The 19,432-nt window shown below is 49.8% G+C and overlaps 1 protein-coding gene across 1 annotated transcript in view; it reads left to right on the top strand.

The window, feature by feature from the left end:
• Positions 1–19,432, top strand: part of TECTA (tectorin alpha) — a 53,358-nt gene that overhangs the window by 16,253 nt on the left and 17,673 nt on the right. Inside the window, 6 exon segments of the mRNA XM_067564768.1 lie at positions 161–731; positions 2,715–3,307; positions 5,837–6,410; positions 9,364–9,974; positions 10,752–11,313; positions 16,060–16,259. Of these exon segments, the coding sequence (XP_067420869.1) occupies positions 161–731; positions 2,715–3,307; positions 5,837–6,410; positions 9,364–9,974; positions 10,752–11,313; positions 16,060–16,259 (3,111 nt within the window).

Raw genomic sequence — 19,432 nt, 5'->3', positions numbered from 1 at the left:
CCATCTTGATCAGATTCCGAAAGGGCCACGGGCCCATTTCCCAGGCTCCCGTTCAGATGCTGCCGTGGAAATCTTGCAGAAACCACCCCTGTTCTCATAACAGTGCGGCAACCCACGCTGGCGCTTTGCATGATTTTACTCTGTTGTTTTGCTCCTGCAGGTAGACGATTTGGTGACGTCTTTACCCCTCTCCTTGGAATTGGGGGCGATAAAAATCTACCAGAGTGGCTTGTCAACAGCTGTGGAGACGGACTTTGGCGTCTTAGTGACCTACGATGGGCAACACTACGCCTCCATCTCCGTCCCAGGTACCTACATCAATGCCACCTGCGGGCTGTGCGGGAACTACAACAAGGACCCTCAGGATGATACCCTTCGCTCGGACGGGAGGCCAGCGGTGTCGGTGCTAGACCTGGGGGAGAGCTGGCGAGTGTACCACCCTGAGTGGAAATGCTCCCCGGGCTGCTTTGACAACTGCAGCTTCTGTGACGCTGCAATGGAGTCTCTCTACTTCACGCCCGAGTACTGCGGCTTCATCAACAAGACCAGAGGCCCCTTGTGGGAATGTGGCGCCATTGTGGACCCCACGGCCTTTGTCCACAGCTGCGTGTATGACCTGTGCAGCATCAGAGATAACGGCACCGGCCTCTGCCAGGCGATCCAGGCTTACGCCTTGGTGTGCCAAGCCCTTGGCATTCCCGTGGGAGACTGGCGAACCCAGACAGGATGTGGTAAGTCTGTGATGTCCCTTAAACTGAAAGGCTGCCCTGGGGAGGGGGCTGCAGGGACCTTCAGCAAATGCCTGTTGAAGTGAAAACGCTGCACGAGATAAGCCAGGAGATAAGCCAGTGGGGAGGCAGCCAGAGTTACCGTGAGAGCCAATCAGTCCCCCCTTTCAATCCTGAAATGCAATATGAGAAGGACAAGGGGACGCTTGAAGTAGGTAATGGGCAGTTAGAGTGTTGAACAAACGGGAGGAAACGTGATTTCACTTGGCGTGCAAATGCCCTGTGGAACGCAGTGCTGTTGTGTCCCGTATGGTGGCTGGACTCACGGCAGGGCTGGCTAATTTAACGACCTTTGCCATCGAGGCCTCTCACTCTGCTTGCTTTCTTGCACCACGTTCATGCAGGAGTAACTCAGGTGATTTTGGCAGGGTTACTCCTGATTTACACTGGTGCAAGTGAGAGGAGAATTGGGCCCCGCGTCTCAGACCGTAAGCTGACTCCCTCTGCGAGGTGTCAGGAAAGACTTTTCCTTCTGTGTGTGGCTCTGTCTGACTCTGAGTGCATATCACCTCCTCAGCGCCGGCGGGCAATTTAGAGACAAAGGGGGTGTTATGGAGCCCATTCGCCTACCTCCCTCTGAACCATCAGCCACTGCCAGGAAACGAGATGCTAAATCTCACGTGCCCAGCGTGCACCAGCGACACCTAGATCCCAGTACCGAGTTGCAGAAGTGGAATGGGTTTCCCTTTTTCTAGGCTACCATCTGCCACAAGTGTAACCGGTTCAAGCAAGTGGCTAAATTAACTCAGCCGGCCAGCGAATGTAGCCAGTGTCAACCACAGAGCAGTAAGGGAACAACATTAATAATGGCAATCTGATCTCATCTCTCTCCCCAGGAATGTATACCCCGCTCGTTACTGTGGTATCAGAGGGGTTCATGAGAAGAGAGACAAGGTGGGTGAGGTCATATCTTTGTTGGACCAACTTCTGTTTCACGCGTACACAGAGCTCTTCTTCAGCCTCGAAGCTCGAGAGCTTGTCTTCTTCACCTACAGAAGTTGATCCAATAAAGATACGACTTGATCCACCTTGTTTCTATAACATCCCGGGACCAACACAGCTACAACAACACTGCAAACAACACTGCCTTATAATAAATTAGAGAATGATGAATGATAAATGCACATACAGTGGTGTGTCAGCAATATATGTAATACTAATGTCTGTTTTTCTATTTATCACCACCATACTTACTTATCTGTCTGTCTACCATAGGTAGACGCATTATCTCATTTACCACTATTGTATGTGATTGGCCAATGATGATAATCCATAGAGCAATAAGGAGATAGTATTAATTAATACAATCACATTGCAGTCAGGGTTAGGAGGGAATCTAAATGAATATGATTACCACCCCCTGAATGGTTTCTGGGTCTATGAAATTCTCTGGGAGATTCTGTGTCTCAGCCCATAGTCCTGTGCTTGATTTCCCTTAACCTCTTTCCCTTCTCTCCTCTCTCTAATTTCTTGAATCCTTCTCCTCCTCCTCTTCTCCTCTCCTCCCTCCATCTCTTACTCTTACCAGCTTGTATTTCACAAGTAGAAAACCAAGGGGGAACATGGAGGAGGAGCTGTGTTGGGAATGGTGGGAGATAAACTCGCTATGCTGCGCGACCTGCGCTAGGGCAGGGAATGCTGTGGGCGGGAACCGGAAAACGGATGGTTAAGGCGGATGGGCTGGTCTGCTGAGAGGGCCCCCTTCTAATTCACACCGCTGAGAGATCAGGAGCAGCAGCACTGAAATCAGGGTTAGGTGACAGCAGAAATTTCAGGCCACCTTCACTTGGTGTAAAATGGCCCAGACTCTTCGGGGCAGCTGTACTGATTTACACCGGCAGAGGATCTGGTCTGTAGCTGAAAACAGTTCAGCCGCGAATACCAAGTAGCCGTGTAACAGCGTCTCCTCTGCCTTCCCTTTCCTAGCTACAGCTGTCCACTGTCCGGAGTTTAGTCACTACTCGGTTTGCACCAGCAGCTGCCCAGCCACGTGTTCGGATCTAACAGCTCCATCGGCTTGCAGTTCGCCTTGTACCGAGGGCTGTGAATGCAATGAAGGCCACGTCCTCAGCACAGACCAGTGTGTCCCCGTCCACAAGTGCGGCTGTGATGTCGATGGCAGGTACTATGCCATAGGAGAGTCTTTCTGGGCCACCGCGGACTGCACGGCGCAGTGCTGGTGCGAGGACGGTGCAGAGATCCGCTGCTTGAACGCCAGCTGCCGGGAAGGGGAGGTGTGCGCGGTAGAGCACGGCTACCAGGGCTGTTACCCCAAGCGAGAGAGCCTGTGCTTGGTGAGCCAGAACCAGGTGCTGCAGACCTTTGATGGGGTGGCATTCATGTTCCCCCCGGAGCATTCCTACACCCTGCTCAAAACTTGCTCTGAGAAACCGCACTTCCTGGAGGTCGACATCAGCAAAAAGAAACCCGAATCCAGGCCTCACTGGCTACGACCCCTGAGAATCCAGGTAGCCGGCCAGGAGGTCAAAATTGGAGGTGCCAGCACATCCGAAATCAAGGTAAGAATCCCATCAAAGGACAGTCTTCAATCAGGGGGCAGGTGGGTGGGGAGGGGAGGGGAATCTCTCTCTGTTGCTCACAGAGAATGAGAGAGCTTTGTGCTTCCATGGCATGTGTCATCAGAATCATCAAACTCTTCACACGTGTGACTCAACAAATCCTTGTGATTCGTAACCGCTCCACTGTGGGGAATAACCATGCGTGCCATGCTGCCCCCATCTCCTGGATATTTGGTAGCCTGCCGGGTCTACCACGTGCTCAGAGGCAAGCTCTGTAGGTGCTCCAAGCACAAGTCCCTTTAGGCTGTAGCCATTGCTTAAGTGCCCGCACAAACTTCTAGGGTCCGAGGAATAACAAAAGGCTCCTTTGCTGGGGCCACCATTAATAAATGTTGTGGTTATCCTAGGCAGGATACAAACAGAGAACCAACAGTTCCTCTCCCTGAGAGAGAGGTGGTATTTATCCCCGTTTTACAGAGGGGCAAACTGAGGCAGAATGGCACAGCTGGGGTTCGAATCCAGCAGCCCTGACTCTTCCCACTGGACAACCCTGCCAATGCCAACACGTGCTGGTGGAAATGTAACGTGGGATTTTTTAAAGAGCTGGCCCAAAATCCCGCCCTTAATCTCTGTCATCTCTGAAGACCCTGAGGGTTGTGTGTGTGCAGCGAAACTCCCGTGGCTGGCCCATGTCAGCTGACTCAGACTGCGGGGGCTATACACTTGCAATGTAGATGTGTGGGCTCAGGCTGGAGCCTGATCTGGAACCCCATGAGTGGAGAGGGTCCTAGAATCCAGACTGCAGCCCAACCTTGAACATCTACACTGTAATTCTACGGCCCCACAGCCTGAGCCCCCATCAGCTGACACCAGCTGGCCATGGGAGTATTATTGCTCCTGATTGTTTTGTCCTTCCAACCAAGCGGGTTGAAGCGGGTGGGGGGAGGATAGAGTCTGAACAAGGAAAACAGACATCCTGGAATGAGACAGAGCATGGAAGGTGAAGGATTTAATTTGTACCAGATCCAGACGCTGCTTGGGAAAGCTGGTGCTGGGAGTCACTGGCCCATGGAGACTCTGAATGGATGCCCAGGCAAAAGGGGCGTAGGTGGAAAATCAATGAACAACTCCTGTACTGCGAGGCGGCGGGTTTTATTAAAACACTGCAGCCTGCTGAGCCTGGGCTTACAATGCAGTTATAGTCAACAAAACTCTGGAAAACAAGGAACCTTCTTGCTGACCGGTTTTGTTGCCTCTGAAGCTTTGAGTCTTTGCCTGCTTTATTATCACCAGTGAGCTTTTGCTCTCCTTAGCCCCGCTGAGCCGGACGGTCACAGGAGAGAAGCGAGGATGCTTTTCTGACTCATGCATCATTAACTAAAGGCATTGCTGCAATTCCTAGCTAAGCTCTGCTTGCTGAATGCTTGTTACAGGTAAAGGAGGAGGCAAGATGTTGCAAGGGCCCAACTTGACTGGTCGAATCCCAGCTTGAGTCTGTGCCATGGTGTGGTGCTTAGATAAATCTTTGTTTGGTTTCTGGCGTGAGCAGCCGTGACAGAAAAAAAATCCAGAATCCGCTACAGTGTTACTCACCTATCCTCCCTGCAACCCGGCTTTAAGCCACAGCTGCTTAAAACTGAACGTGCTCTAGGCACATGGGGCGTCAAGCTGACAGCAATCCTTATTTATTCATAGCCCAGTTAATTGATTTTACCAGCAGCCAAGGCCAGCATGGAAAGGTTGTCACGGTGATACATGAAGCTGTGGAATAATCTTCTGCCAGGCGTGCAGTTGCACAGCTTTACCATGCTTCGCGATATACTGGGTAATGTGAACGTGCACCACTGCCTTCTACTGGTTGCAATCAGAACTGCTCAGCTGTGTGTCATAGGCTCCAAACTGCTGATGGGGATTCTCCTGTAGCTTATGTGTAAGAGACCTGTGTTTTTTTGTGAAGGAGAATTTTGGTTCTGTCTCAGATTATTTGTGTATTGTGGTAGCACCTAGGAGCCCCCACAAACACTGAACAAAAACTGTTACAATCCAGATGTTGCTGTGAAGTTGCAAAGGAGCTCTGTGTGCAATGTAATGACAGCTGTGTGGTTCTTAAGGGACCATTGACTTGTTATAAAATAGCTGCAACTTACATTCAACCTGCTCAGCTTCCTTCCTCGCTACAAAGAGTCCTCGCTTACCTTCCTGTTTCTTCCACTAACTCTTGCATTCTGATCTCACAAGGGCAATGGGAGATGTAGCGTAGATCAGCAGTTCTCTGACTGTGGACCTTGGCTGGCTGGTGGCACATAGGCTGTTTGCCGCATCAGAACGAGAATCCACTGTCACTTTGCACCAGTTTAAATGTTCGTTGTCCCCTGTGTATTTGATGCAGATGACACTGTGATCTCCCTAGTGCAGAGCAATAGCGGTGCATACTGCTGGCTGCAGGAGTAGGACAGAAGGCTCTCTGCTTTCAGTGGCCACTTCCAGAGTGGCGAGCATGTCACATCCACAATGCACTTTCATTTGCAGGTGAATGGCTATGAAGTGGAACTGCCCTTTTTCCTCCCCTCCGGCCAACTGGAAATTTACCGTAGCAAAAACGGCACGGTTATTGAGTCCGAAGGGCTCGTGAGTATCCAGTACTCCAACCTGGGCATGCTGCAGATACGCCTCTCGACCCTCTACTTCAACTGCACCGGAGGGCTGTGCGGCTTCTTCAACGGGAATAGCAGCGATGAGTTCTGTTTCCCCAACGGCAAGTGCACAGACAACTTGGTGGTTTTCCTGCAGACCTGGACCACCTTCGACGAGATCTGCAACGGAGAGTGTGGGGACCTGCTCAAGGCCTGCAACAATGACTCGGAGCTGCTCAAGTACTACCGGAGCCGCTCCAAGTGCGGCATCATCAATGACCCCACCAACAGCTCCTTCCTGGATTGCCACGGAGTGGTCAACGTGTCGGCCTACTACAGAACATGCCTCTTCCGCTTGTGCCAGAGCGGGGGGAACCAGTCGGAGCTCTGCGACTCGGTGGCTCGTTACGCCAGCGCCTGTAAGAATGCGGAGGTGGAGGTCGGTCAGTGGAGGAGCTTCAACTTTTGCCGTAAGTCAGGAAATGTCTTTGATTGAAGTTGGAGGGGATGGGAGAGTGAACACTTGATGTTTTTTGGGGTTTTTTTAAGCGGCTTTTTGCAAATTTCAGCTGATTTTTCTTCAGAGAACAAGTATGTTCATTTTTTCCCTCCTCCCTTTCCATCCTTTCTCCCCTTCCACCCCCAGAGACATTCCCTCAAAGCTGCACCCCCAGCCCACACATCTAAAACCATAGACTAAAATATTTTAGTTGATCCCAAGACTCAAGGTGTCAAAACGTTTTTGTTTTTGTTTTTTTTTGGTCTACCCTGTGCTGTGCAGGAGGTCAGACTAGATGACCATAATAGTCTCTTCTGGCCTTAAAATCGATGAATCTATTCAACATTTTTGGAGGGGGAAAATGGCACTTTGACCAAACCAAACATTTTCATGTGAAATTGTGAGCGCTTTTGGTCATGGGGCCATCTTTTTTTTCTGTGTTTATTCAGCTCCTAGCACAGTGGGGTCCTATGTGCTACCTCTACAATAATAATAATAATAATAATCATCTATTATTTTCCTCTATTTAGGTTTTTATAATGTTGCCCATCGCTGTGGTCTCTGGGTATAACATAGATCCATAGGGTAAAAACCTAGCCCTGTTGAAGTCAATGGAGCCAGGATTTCACCTGTACATTTTAAGTTCAAAGGGACCATTATGATCATCTTGTTTGATACCCTGTATAGCACGGGCCAGAGAATTTCACTCAGTAATTCCTGTATCTAGCCCAGTATGACCTTTCGAAACTGAACCCGATGCTCTGATTCACAAAAATATCTGTAAATTAAAGGTTGGTGGGGTTTGGGGTTTCTGTTTGTTTGTTTTTCTTGCTGTTTAACCCACTTCAATCAATACATGTTTTTTATAACAGTGACGCAAGAAGAAGTAGCCTCTTACCTAATTATTTTAAGCTATGTATTGAGGTCAACAAAAGGAAATAGTAGAGGAGTTTCTTAACTTGTTTACCAGGTCTTTATTCAGATGAGAACCTGCTCTCGCCGGAGTAGCATTGTAACAAAGTCCAGTCTTGTGTTGCAGAAAGAAACATTTGTACTTGTCTTGAAGAACTGGCAAGTAAATGGGCAACTTGTACAAATTAAAAATGCAGTCTTGTTTGAGCATGAAAACACAAAGCTGTTGCTTTTTGGGCTCAGGATAATTTTTTAAGCCGTTCCTTTCCCCTGCAGAAGCAGGTCTCCCAATTAAGTAATTTCATGGTGGCATTTCAGGAGACATCAGGAGTTTTATTACACTGTGTATGAGTGTTCCAAAATTGCAGATGGATTCTAATAATAGTGTAAGCCATCAGCAGAGGGTAATTTGAATAAATCATGATTTTTTGCTATCACTATCAACTTGCCGTTGATGTTATAACATTCATAATTCAAAAGCAAATGTAAAAATTCCATGCAGCAGAAGTACATAACAGGCAATGAACTAGCCTTCATCTCTCAAACTGAGGGTTTCTGGGAGTCTGTGGAAGGTGGGGGAAGGAGAGGGAACATGGTCTAGTGAGTAGGGCACTGGGCTGAGAGTTCCTTCATTTCTGGCTCTGCCATTGACCTGCTTTGTGACCTGGGACAAGTCACTTCCTTTCTCCATGCCTCAGTTTCCCCTTCTACTTTTGTCCAGCTTGCCTGTAAACCAGGGACCATCCTGTATTGATCCTATCATACAAATACTCATGATGATGATAGAGGAGAAGCGGGATGTGGACAAAGATTCCGGAAAAGCCAACCACCTGCAGTTTAGAATGGACTGCTGGTGAACTAATACGGATGCACATTTAATACAGTAATAGCATAATAATCCCTAGTTCTTCTCTAGCACATTTCATCAGTAGATCGCCAAGCACTGTGGACTCCAAAGGAGGGCTGAATCAAAAGACAGATGGGCAAGCTGAGACACAGAAAGGGAAGGTGACTTTACCAGTGGCAGAGTTGGGGAAAGAACCCAGGACTCCTCACTCTGAATCTAGTGCTCTATGCACTGCCTCCCAGTAGAACAAGCTTTGGCATAATGTCCTCTGCACGCTGTTGAGGACATCGCAGATGGTCCATGGTTCTTGTTGATAAAGATCACTGATGTAGCTCTGTAAATAACACGTAGCACCTGTTCCCTGGCTCAAAGCACTGGGGGTTTAAGGGACTGTGATCCAGCAAGGTCCCACACACCCCCGGAGCTGCTGCTGAGACTGGTGGGGCTGGAGAACGCTCAGCATCTCCCAGGATGTGGTCCTGAGATCAAGGAGATGAGACATGGAAGAATAAATGAAGGACGGGAGGGTGCAGAGTGGGCAAGGAGAAGATGGGGGGAAGGATTCCTAAAGGAAGAGGAGAGATGGAGCAGATACGCAGAGGGAGGTTGATCCAGGTGTAGGGGGGATGCATTGGTCCATGGCATGAAGCTGAGAGCGGGTGGAAGAGACGAAGGGAGCGGTAAGGCAAGAGACGCAGAGGAAGTGAGAGGAGTCTAGGAGGAAGTGAAAGCCGAGAGATGGAGGCCTGGAAGGTTATGGAACTCTTGAAGGCAAGACGTTCTGAGAGCGGCCAGGGAGAGAAAATCCTCAGAGATGATCAAAAGAACAAGAGGGCAATTTTGAACTGGATCCTGAGACTAGATGGAGAGGAAGCTGATGCAGGTGGCAGAGAGGGAAGAACAGGCAACCAGTTATGGTGGCAGGATGGGGAGGGAGGTGATAGAAGAGATGGGAGGTGAAAATGGGACAAGAGGGCAGATGGGGGTATGGTTCTGCTTTATTTTACAGTAGCTTCCGTGGCACCAATACCCCAATACCACAGCTTGCTTTTTGCCTCGCTATCCCACATCTTCCTTCTCTCTGACCTGCATCTCCATTGCCAGTGATCGTGGAACCTTTCTCCACAATAAGCCATTGACGTTATGCATGTTTCATTGCCTCCAGCTCTCCAGTGCCCTGAGAACAGCCACTTTGAGGAGTGCGTGACCTGCACAGAGACCTGTGAAGCCCTGGTCATCGGCCCCATCTGCGTGGACAGCTGCATGGAGGGCTGCCAGTGCGACGAAGGCTTTGCCTTCCAAGGGTCCCAGTGCATCCCCAGGAGTGAGTGTGGCTGCAATTTTGAGGGGCATCAGCTCTCTACCAACCAGACCTTCTGGATGGACATCGACTGCCAGTTCTTCTGCTACTGCAATGGGTCTGACAATAGCGTGCACTGCGAGAACATCGCCTGCAAGGACGACGAGTACTGCCTGGAGGAGAACGGCCTCTATTACTGCCAGTCCCGCACTGATGCCTCCTGCATCGTCTCCGGTTATGGCCATTACTTGACCTTTGATGGGTTCTCCTTCGACTTCCAGAGCAGCTGCCCACTGGTCCTTTGCACAACGATCTCCAGGCAGCGGGTGGAGAGGTCAGATACTTTCCCAGTATTCACCGTTACGGCCAAGAACGAGGACCGGGACCCGTCTCTGGCCTTGTGGGTGAAGCAAGTTGAGGTGGACGTCTTCAATTACAACATAGTCATTCACCGGGCCTATAAATACACGGTGCTGGTGAGTCGGCTGGTCACAGCATGACCCTGAAAGTAAAGAGGGGAGAAAGAGGCAGCAGGCTGGGGCTGTGGGACTCTGTTGGGTACAGTACACACTGCCAGCTGATCGGGGACGGGGCAGGAGTTGATGCTTTTGGAAGGCAGTGCAAAGTTTTGGTAGACCCTGATCGATGGTCTTACGCACCCTCGTCTGCTTTAGCTCTTGTGTCCCAGTCACATTCTGTCTCCAGAATTTCTTATAGTTCCTATATGGAGCATTTTCTTCTGCTCCGCATCTCTCGTTTCATTAGGCTGCCACTGATTTCACTTTCTTGAGGGGCCTTCTGATTTCCCCTGTGCTGCCTCCATCATTTGATAGAGCCCAACATTGACATTTGTTTGTATCAGTGCTGTGTGCAAGGATAAAGCCCCAGCAAGCTACACTGGAGGGTCCAATCCTGCAGCCGTCTGTGCTTATGACACTCTTGTGGGAAGTCCACAGGAGAGCTGCATGAGGAGGACGTGCAGGGTAACTGGGTAACCATATCAAGGCAACAAAGGGACTATAGTTCTGAGCTCTCTTAAGTGCTGCAAGCAAAGTGGGTGAGGTTCTAAGTGACCTACAAGGTGAGATTGGTTTTTGGAGCAGAAGTTGGCAGCTAGTGACTAAACAAACTGGGGTGTCGTGTTAGAAGGGGTGCCTTTAAGGGCTGAGCTTCCCAGATAGTGTGTCTACCTTCGAGTCCTTGCAGATTAATAATCCCCCGTCTCTACCCGTCCTCCTCCTGTGTCCTTGCAGATTAACAATGAGCGACTCTACCTGCCCTTGAAGCTGGGCCAAGGGAAGGTGAACATCTTTGCCTTTGGCTTCCACATCGTGGTGGAGACCGACTTTGGGCTGAAGGTGGTGTACGACTGGAAGACCTTCCTCTCCGTCACCGTCCCGCGAAGCCTCCAGAACAACACCTACGGCCTCTGCGGCCGCTACAACGGCAATCCTGGCGACGAGCTGCAGACCTCCAGCGGGCTGGCGGCCTCCAACGTCAACGACTTCGGCCACAGCTGGGTGAAGCGGGACACCTTTTGCCAGGTGGGCTGTGGCGACCGGTGCCCCACCTGCAATAAGGTCGAAGGGTTCTGGAAACCCCAGCAGCTGTGCAGCTTGATCCCCAGCAAGAGCAGCGTCTTCGCCAAGTGCCACAGCAAAGTCAACCCCGGCTTCTTCTACAAGAACTGCCTCTTTGACACCTGCATCGATGGGGGAGCTGTCCAAACCGCCTGCGGCTGGCTGCAGAATTATGCCAGCACCTGCCAAACCCAGGGAATAGCCATCACCGGCTGGAGGAACTTCACGTCATGCTGTGAGCAGAACCTTTTCCTCCTACCTTTGCCCCCATGAGTTACTTGGATGGTCCTCTGCTTTCAGGCCAGATCCTCAGCTGGTGTCGCTCCGGCTACTTCAATAGAGCGATGCTGCTTTACACCAAAGGATCTGTCTTTGTGTGGGTAAAAGCTAAGGCTTCCCTCTCCGAAGAGAGGGGGACAGTATGGTGAGAAAATGGCCGAGAAGAGTAGAAGGAGTAGATTCAAATCCAGCCCAGTGGCTGTAACTGGTGCAAGCTGTTCTAGGTCAGATGAATTCAGTGGGCTTGGCCCAGTTCCTAGTGGGCAAGTGTCTGCGTCACAAAACCACCACTGCTGCTGGTGCTAATTGGCCCTCCTGCTGGCCACCTTGGTGGCAGGCAGACACCAAGCACTGAATGGGTCATGGAGACTGAGGAAGTCTGACCCGTCTCAGTGGTGCCTGCACAGCAGTGCCGTAATTAAAGGATCTCAATAAAAAAAATCTAAATAAAAGCCAGGCATAATTAAAGGATCTCAGTCTCCCAAACTGTCAGCCTGGCGCTTCCCACTAGCACCCCAAGTCTAGTGGCCATGCAAGGTGAGGGAGTCAGAGTTCAGGTCCCAGGCAAGCAGCATAAGTAACCCCAATAGCAGATACGTGGAGCTGCACTGCAAAATTCTGAGAGGAGGCAGCATCCTGGACACATCTCTGGAGGGAAGATGAGATGGTGTTGTCCAGTGGATAGGGCACAGAACTGGGAGCCAGGATACCTGAGTTCTGTTTCCAGCTCTGTCACTGACCTGCTGTGGGACCTTGGGCAGGTCATTTAACCTCCTTGTGTAGAACTTCTCATCTGTAGAATGGGAACAGTGGTGGCCTAGTGTTTTGAAATGTTCTGAGATGTATGGCAGGAAAGCGCTATGCAGATGCTCTTGTTATTGATGATGAGCATGATTACTGTGATGTCTGACTTCTGCGGGGGTGAGGGGGAGGAATTCTTGACACTCCAGGGATTCCTAAGGAGAAGAACCAAGATTAGGCTGTGTAATAATGACAAAACCAAAAATAACAGATAAAAATGATACTGATGATAAGAGACAGGGAAGAAAAATAGCTCAACAAATAACTCAGCATGAAAGAGATGTGTACCAGAGTCACGGGAGATTATCTCTCATGTCAACAGATTCGCAAAGGAAATGGAGCTGCAGGAGTATGAATTCTGGGGCAGTCACTAACGTTGATGGTTTCCTAAGCACATGGCAGGAAACAAGTTTGTCTTGGGTATTTCCCAGGCTTCTTGGAAAATCCTGAGCCAGGGTGGTGTGACCGTCAGGAGAGCTATTGTTTGTATTGTATGCAAATCTACTTAGGGGCTAGGACTGGTGACATGCCGTGGTTGATGCTAGCAGGTTTCTAACTTGGTTTCCCCAGTCTGGATGAACAGGGCTTTTATTTCCTTGAGAACTGAATTAGCTGTGCGGTGCCACAGACTGACCCCCATTGGATTAAGCCCTGTCTACACTGCAAATACAGCCATGAGAAGTGATACCCAATCCGGTTTCAAACACTGCCCCAATTCTGCAGTTTAGCCATTGCAGAGCCCCAATGAAGTCCCTGGGGTTCGCTACAGTTGCAAGCATCTGCTTGCATGGATCAAATGGCAGCATTGGGGCCGTGATTGTAACCTGCACTGCACACTAGACCTTCACCCAATGCCTGGGTCAAACGAAGACTTATGCTGGACCTCCCCTGGGTACGGAACACAGGTAAGGTCCCGTCGGCACTACAAACCGGAACCATATTTGTGAATGGATCAGAAGCCAAGGGAGTGGTAACCGGATTCCCCAACATGACTGTTGGGCTGCGTTTCTGTCTGCTCGGCAGAGGAACTGTGCTAGAACCCGGCCCCAGGCCTGCTTCCCAGCCGGCTGAGAGCACGGCATGTGGACGTGTTCCGGGACCACCATCTTTCCCCCGTGTTCTGTGTGGGCGTGCGCTGTGCCAGCAGCCTGTGGTGCGATAACCACGTTGTGATACCTGCAACGGTCCGGAGTGCAGATGGGCCTTGTAGCATGGTTTAACAGCATGGATCTCACACACATGGGGTGTGTGAGCCCTTCAATGAGAGCTGCCAGAGGTCAGCACCATTTGGAAACCAATCCCTCCACCCCCCAGCTGGGACTGTTTAACGGAGTAAGCGTGGTGGTCCTGTCCATATTTAAGTACAGCTGCCAGGGACCCCATTTACAATATGGTTGCACCCCAACAAAGTCAGAGTCTGGATCTAGCAGCAACGGAACCTGGCTGAGTTTTAACATCGTCTCTGGACCGTGCTAAAATCTTGGATAGCCCAAGGGCTTCAGCACAGCCTGGGGACATGGTTAAGTTCTTCTCTGCTCTACCCCGCAGATCTGTGGAGGAAGCAGGGCTCGGAACTCACAAGATGAGGGTTCAATTCCTGGCTCTGCCTCTGATGTCCTGTGTGACCCTGGGCAAGTCTCTTACTCGCTCTGTGCCTCAGTTTCCCCAGCGTAAAAAGGGGATAATAGTGTCCTCAGGAGTACTGTGAGGAAAAATACATTAATGATTGTGAGGAGCTCAGATACCATCACAAAGGATGGGGGTGTAAGTGCTTATATAGATAGGTGGTGCATCTATTGCACGAAGGGCACGATTGTGTTGTAGAAGGCTCCCTCTATAGAGCTGTACTTGTTATGTGGCAGTAGCACACAGGCACAGTGTATCATGTTCTTTTCTCTAGTGGTTGGGCCAATTGATAACAGCCTACTACTGCTGCCTACTAATGGAGCTACTCCTTTAGCTCAAGTGGTAGAAGATCTTTGCTAAAGGTCCTCAGTTCGAACCCTGCAGACAACCCAGGAAGAGCACAGTTGAACAGTCAGGAGCCATATAGTTGAGAGCATCTTGCACCTCGCAGCAAATCCAGGAAGGGAAAGGGTTAACTCCAAAAGAGAGCAGCTATTCTTCCTTTGTTAAGCAAGAATTTGATTAGTTACATAGAAGGGGAAGATTATGTGTTTGTTCTAATGATGCGGCCTGCTATTGTCAATAAGATTACAGTGCATTGTTCACTTACGCTCCCTCGAAATGGAGCTGCAAACCTCTGCGGCAGACAGACTATCTGGCAAATCAGACAGAAAGTAATTGTCATCACTAGCAAGATTTAAAATTAAATTTGGTTCATTCTTCTTTCTCGTCGCAAAGTCATGCCTTTAAAACGTACTGCTCCCGAGTCAGAGGGGCCTGCGCATGGTGGCTGGCGCTAGGTACAGTGTGGGCCCGAGCTGGGCTGGCTTCCATGGCTTGAATTCTGTATCTAATGTGAACTGAACAGAGCAGAAGCCAGTAGGCGCAATGCCTGGGCGGGAACACGAGAGGGAGCTGGGGGATAGGTGACAGGAGTGAAGTAGTGGTAAGATGCTGGACTTGGCCCTCAGGAGTCCCGGGTTCTAATCCTGGTTCTGGGGCTAGCTTGCTGTGTGAGTTTGGGCTGCTCACCTTACCTCTCTGGCCATCCGTTTCCCCTCCTCTTCTTCTGTCTTGTATTTCAAGATTGTAAGGCCTTCAGGGCAGGGACTGCTTCACAGCGGATGCATTGTGCCTTGCCCAATGGAGCCCTGATCTTGGTTGTGGCTTCTGGACGCTACTAAAGTCCAGAAAAAGCCTAGAGAAGGGCTAGAAGGTGGTAGACACAACATAAAGTGAGTGCGCTTTGCTGGCTGCTTGGCTGAGAATACAGTGGTGTAGTAGTTCTGCCAACGTTCTGCAGTCCTAGCCAGCTACCACGCTATGGGGCTTTCGTGGGCAAAGACCACCGGCCATTCAAGATGACGTCTGTGATGCACACAAATGGGAGGCCGCCGTGCCTGCGCTCATCTGTCCTGAGATTCGAACTTGGCTTTCCAGAGGTGAAAGACTAAGGCACGGGCAGACCACATCACTCCAACTTCAAACCCGCCATAGAAGCCTGAGCGGATTTGGTGTTAAAATGGAAGCGTTTCAAGTGTGGCTCACAATAACCCAAGACCATGACGGTCATCTTACATTCATGCAGCGGCTTCCACCCACAATGAACTCGCTAATCTAATATCAGGATGACTTCAGCCACCAGTAAAATGCAGCCTTTTCTGGGGTGGGGAATATAGGTTGCACCTTAACAGACTGGAGCAGCACAGCCCCTTGGTTTTAGCAAGTGAGGATGAAATACTGTATCCAAATTCAATGCCTGGGGCATTTAGAGAAGCAAAACTGGCTCAGGGCAGTGGGGCTACCCCCCACTGATACTCTAAAAAGTATCTAGCCACCTGGGTTCTCTTCCTTGGCTAGATCAACTGCCTTCTCTGTGCCTCAGTTTCCCCAGCAGTAACATTGGGATAAACGTGCCTTACTTGGTGGGATGAATTTTAATCAGTCTCCGCAAGGCCCTCTGCAGTCCTCGAATGCGCCCGTTGGCTGACTTTTGAGTCTTGCTCCTCGTTAGCTCGTAGGGCTGTGGGGCTGGATATCCGAGGCAGTCAGTAGATCAGCTTTTCACCTCTGAAAACCCGGACAGTCGCTCTTCCGCCCCGTCAAGGGGCACGAGAATACCTGCCGTGCCACGCCATATCTCTGTCGTGACCCAAGAATAAAGTTTACTGAACTGTGCTATTGCGGGGGAGGGATGGATGTGGCTCTTCATTCAGTCAAAGGGCTTGGCTGCCCCTTTGCTCTTGCCCACTAAGCTCTGTCCCTTGCATTCCAGCTGTCAGCTGTCCCCCCCACAGTCACTACGAGAGCTGCGTGACTGTGTGCCAACCCCGCTGTGCCGCCATCCGCCTGAAAAGCGACTGCAACCATTACTGCGTGGAAGGGTGCCAGTGTGACGCTGGGTACGTCCTGAACGGCAAGAGCTGCATCCTTCCCCACAACTGCGGCTGCTACTTAGACGGCAAATATTACGAGGTAGGAGCGCCCCCTTCCTCCTTTGCCTTCCACCTTCCCTTCTTCCTTCCCTCCTTTTCCTGCCCGCCGGGGTGTGTGCTGAGCTGGGATTTATCCCCCCTGATGTAGCTGCCGCTCTAACGGAAAAAGTGACTTGCATCCATGTGGCTTACCCCTGTGCAAATCACTTTTTCACTAGTGCGGCGCATCCACACGGGGGGGATTTATACCCAGGCAGCTACTCTGGAGTAGCTATCCCCGTGCAGAAACAACCCACAGCCAGACTCTTATTTACACTGGGGCCTTAGCGTGCTAACAAGGCTTGTGGGGATGTGGCCGTGCAGGCTTCAGGACGGGTTAGCAGCCACTGGAGAAGCCTGCCAGGGAGTCCGAGTGCGGACTTTACGTGCTAGCCGTGTGGAAGCCCATGCGGCTTCGTCTGCGCTGTTATTGGTACCGGTGCTGGCTAGATTAAAGCTAGTGCGGGGATGCTGTCACACCCTCACTTGTAGTGTTGGTGGTGTCCAAATCGCTTCTGAAAATGGCCCAAGTCACCGGGGCTACCAGGTCCTGATGTTCTAAAAAGCACCAAGATCTCAAATGACCCCCTGCCTGTACACCCCAAGAGTCTCAGCCCTTGGGGGGGAACCCCACATCATCCCCTCACAGGAGCCGCTGTCTCCTCCCTTCCCGTTCCTCTGGCTCGAGGCTTTCTTGAGGAAGGGCTGGCAGGCAGAGCAGGACTCAGGTGCCCGCAGAGCCTTTGCCTCCCCCCCCTTCTCCTTACCTCTCCTCCCTGCTGGTCCCCGGTGCCAAGAAGAGCAGCTGTGGGTTACGGCAGGTTGAGGACCTGGATGCCAGCCACGCTCCTGGCCGCATGAGAGGTGCAGTAGCTTCCAGCTTGCTACGGGGCTGGATGTGCGTGCAGCTTAAAGGGAACATTGGATCTGATGCCACTTGACACCACTTCTGCAGGATTAAAGGGACGTCAGCGTAATTTCCACTCACTTCCAGACCCTTTTACGCAGCCATAGCGGCGTAAAGTAGCCACGGTGTAAATGAGACTCAGTCCCACTGTGCATATAAGGCCTGCTTTCCCCTCCTTTGTTTCTGGATAAGCTCCTTCTGGTTTTCCTCTGTCTCCACTGTTCTTAGCTAACAACTTCTGGGAAGATGGAAGTATTGCATCGAAATGAGGATGTCTTCAAGGAGCTCTCCTCATCTATATTCCTCCGAGCAGCAAAAAAAAAGGGAGGGGAACTGTAAAATTTGAGTGCGTACAATGCAAATGATGCAGTTTTTCTTTCCTGAGCTGCCTGTGGAACTAGATACTAAATGGTTTGTCAATAAGAACAAAACAGAGCTGGAGAACGGAAACACTCCACTTGTTTTTCGGCCCCTTGTTGCCTTCTAATTGGAGAAGCCTCCAATAGACTTTGGATGTAAACATGAGAATTCTATTCTGCTGTCTGCCACCAGCTCTGTGGGACGGTGAAATCTTCCTGGAGGATAATTTCTGGGTCCATTTAACAGAGTTCCTCTCCTCTGTTAGCTGCACCGCTGTGAAGCAGGAATGCAGAGGATGTTTCCCTGCTGTTATCTAAAGACTGATCACAGCATAATTAATAATCTTAATGTATTTAGCCATATAGTCCTCAGATTATGTAATATTAATCAGCTTAATCCTTGCAATGGAACAACAAATTTTTAATAATGAGGCTAAAACTTAGTCTTGCATGCTGTAAAAATGCAACACAATGAAACTTTAATTCACATAGCAGCATTTGCATGAACCCAATGTGGCTGATTTTTCCCTTCTTTAAACCCATGCAACTCTGCTGACTTCAGTGGATTTACTCCTAATTTACAATGGTGCAAGTGAGAGGAGAGGATCCGGCTCCCCGAACCTAAAACTGGATTTTACAGGGTTAAAACAATAAACAGCAGAGGAAAGAGAAGAATCAAGGTGGAGAAGAGAGATGTGGAATGAGAAGGATGAAGTGGAGTTATAGGAGAAGGTTGTTCTAGATTACAGGAGCTGCAGAGGAGAATGATCTTGTGCCAAGAGTTGTGGGTTTTCTGTTGTTAGATAGCTTAATGGAACAGTTCATTGATCACAAACCTTTGGTGTTCTCATTGCAGATGCAAAAACGTCTCTTTGCTCTGTGTTTGTAAAGCACTTAGCACAAAGAGGTTGTGGTCCATGACAATACAAATAATAATCAAGTGGTAATGTTAGTACTCTTGAAAATTAATGCTGCCGTGCCTAGCAGAACCATCATGATGTAGCTAGGATTCAGTTGCTGTCCTGCTACTAACCCATACTGCTTTTCAGTAACTTCTAACTCCAATCTTTTATTATTATTATAATTATTTTATTTTAGGCTTAAATTAGGCATAGAAGTTCATTAGCATCTCTCAAAATGCTCAGACCCAAATGCTGGGCATATAAATCCCTCAGATGAGCTAAAATGTGGTGGGATTCCTTCTATTAATGTCAGTAACTCTGTCTATCACTTCAGATCCATGATTCTGCATTTCTGCTGGCAATAGTTTTCAGCGGTAAGAGTGAGAAGGCACCCAATTTATGCGGAACACGCAGAATTTTGGGACTAAAATGAGGGACATTTGGGATGGGTGGACATTAGCCCCGAAGTAATTTCCCCCCCATGGGAAATACCAGATGAGTTAAGCTATATGCGTATGTTGCTATTTGTTTGAGGTGGTGCTGTAGCCATGTCAGTCCCAGGATATTACAGAAACAAGGTGGGTGAGGTAATATCTTTTATTGAACCAACTTCTGTTGGTGAGGGAGGCAAGCTTCCAAGCTAACACAGAGTTCTTCTTCAGGTCAGATGCAGAAGAAGAGTTCCGTGGAAAGCTTGAAATCTTGTCCCTCCCTCACCAACAGAAGCTGGTCCCATAAAAGATATTACCTCACCCACCTTGTCTGTGTTCTTATTTAGCAGTATAGGGAAGAAATGTTCAGGGGGCGGAGGGAAGGGGGACAAGGGGTCAGGACTCCTGGGTTCTATTCCGGACTGCCACTAACTTACTGATTTTGATGATCAGGGGTATCAAATGGACTCAGCTGTCCAAGGCCAGGTCTACTCTAAAAACCTCTAACGGTACAGTAGTGTTGGTTAGGGGGATGATTTTGTTTCCCCTGAAGTTTTTATACCAGCACAAGAGCT

This window comes from Emydura macquarii, unplaced genomic scaffold (assembly GCF_026122565.2).
Source record: "Emydura macquarii macquarii isolate MOO-44397 ecotype Brisbane River unplaced genomic scaffold, CSIRO-AGI_Emac_v2 contig_312, whole genome shotgun sequence".
In the NCBI taxonomy this organism is placed as follows: Eukaryota; Metazoa; Chordata; order Testudines; family Chelidae; genus Emydura; species Emydura macquarii.
This window is presented reverse-complemented; position numbering and strand designations above follow the sequence as displayed.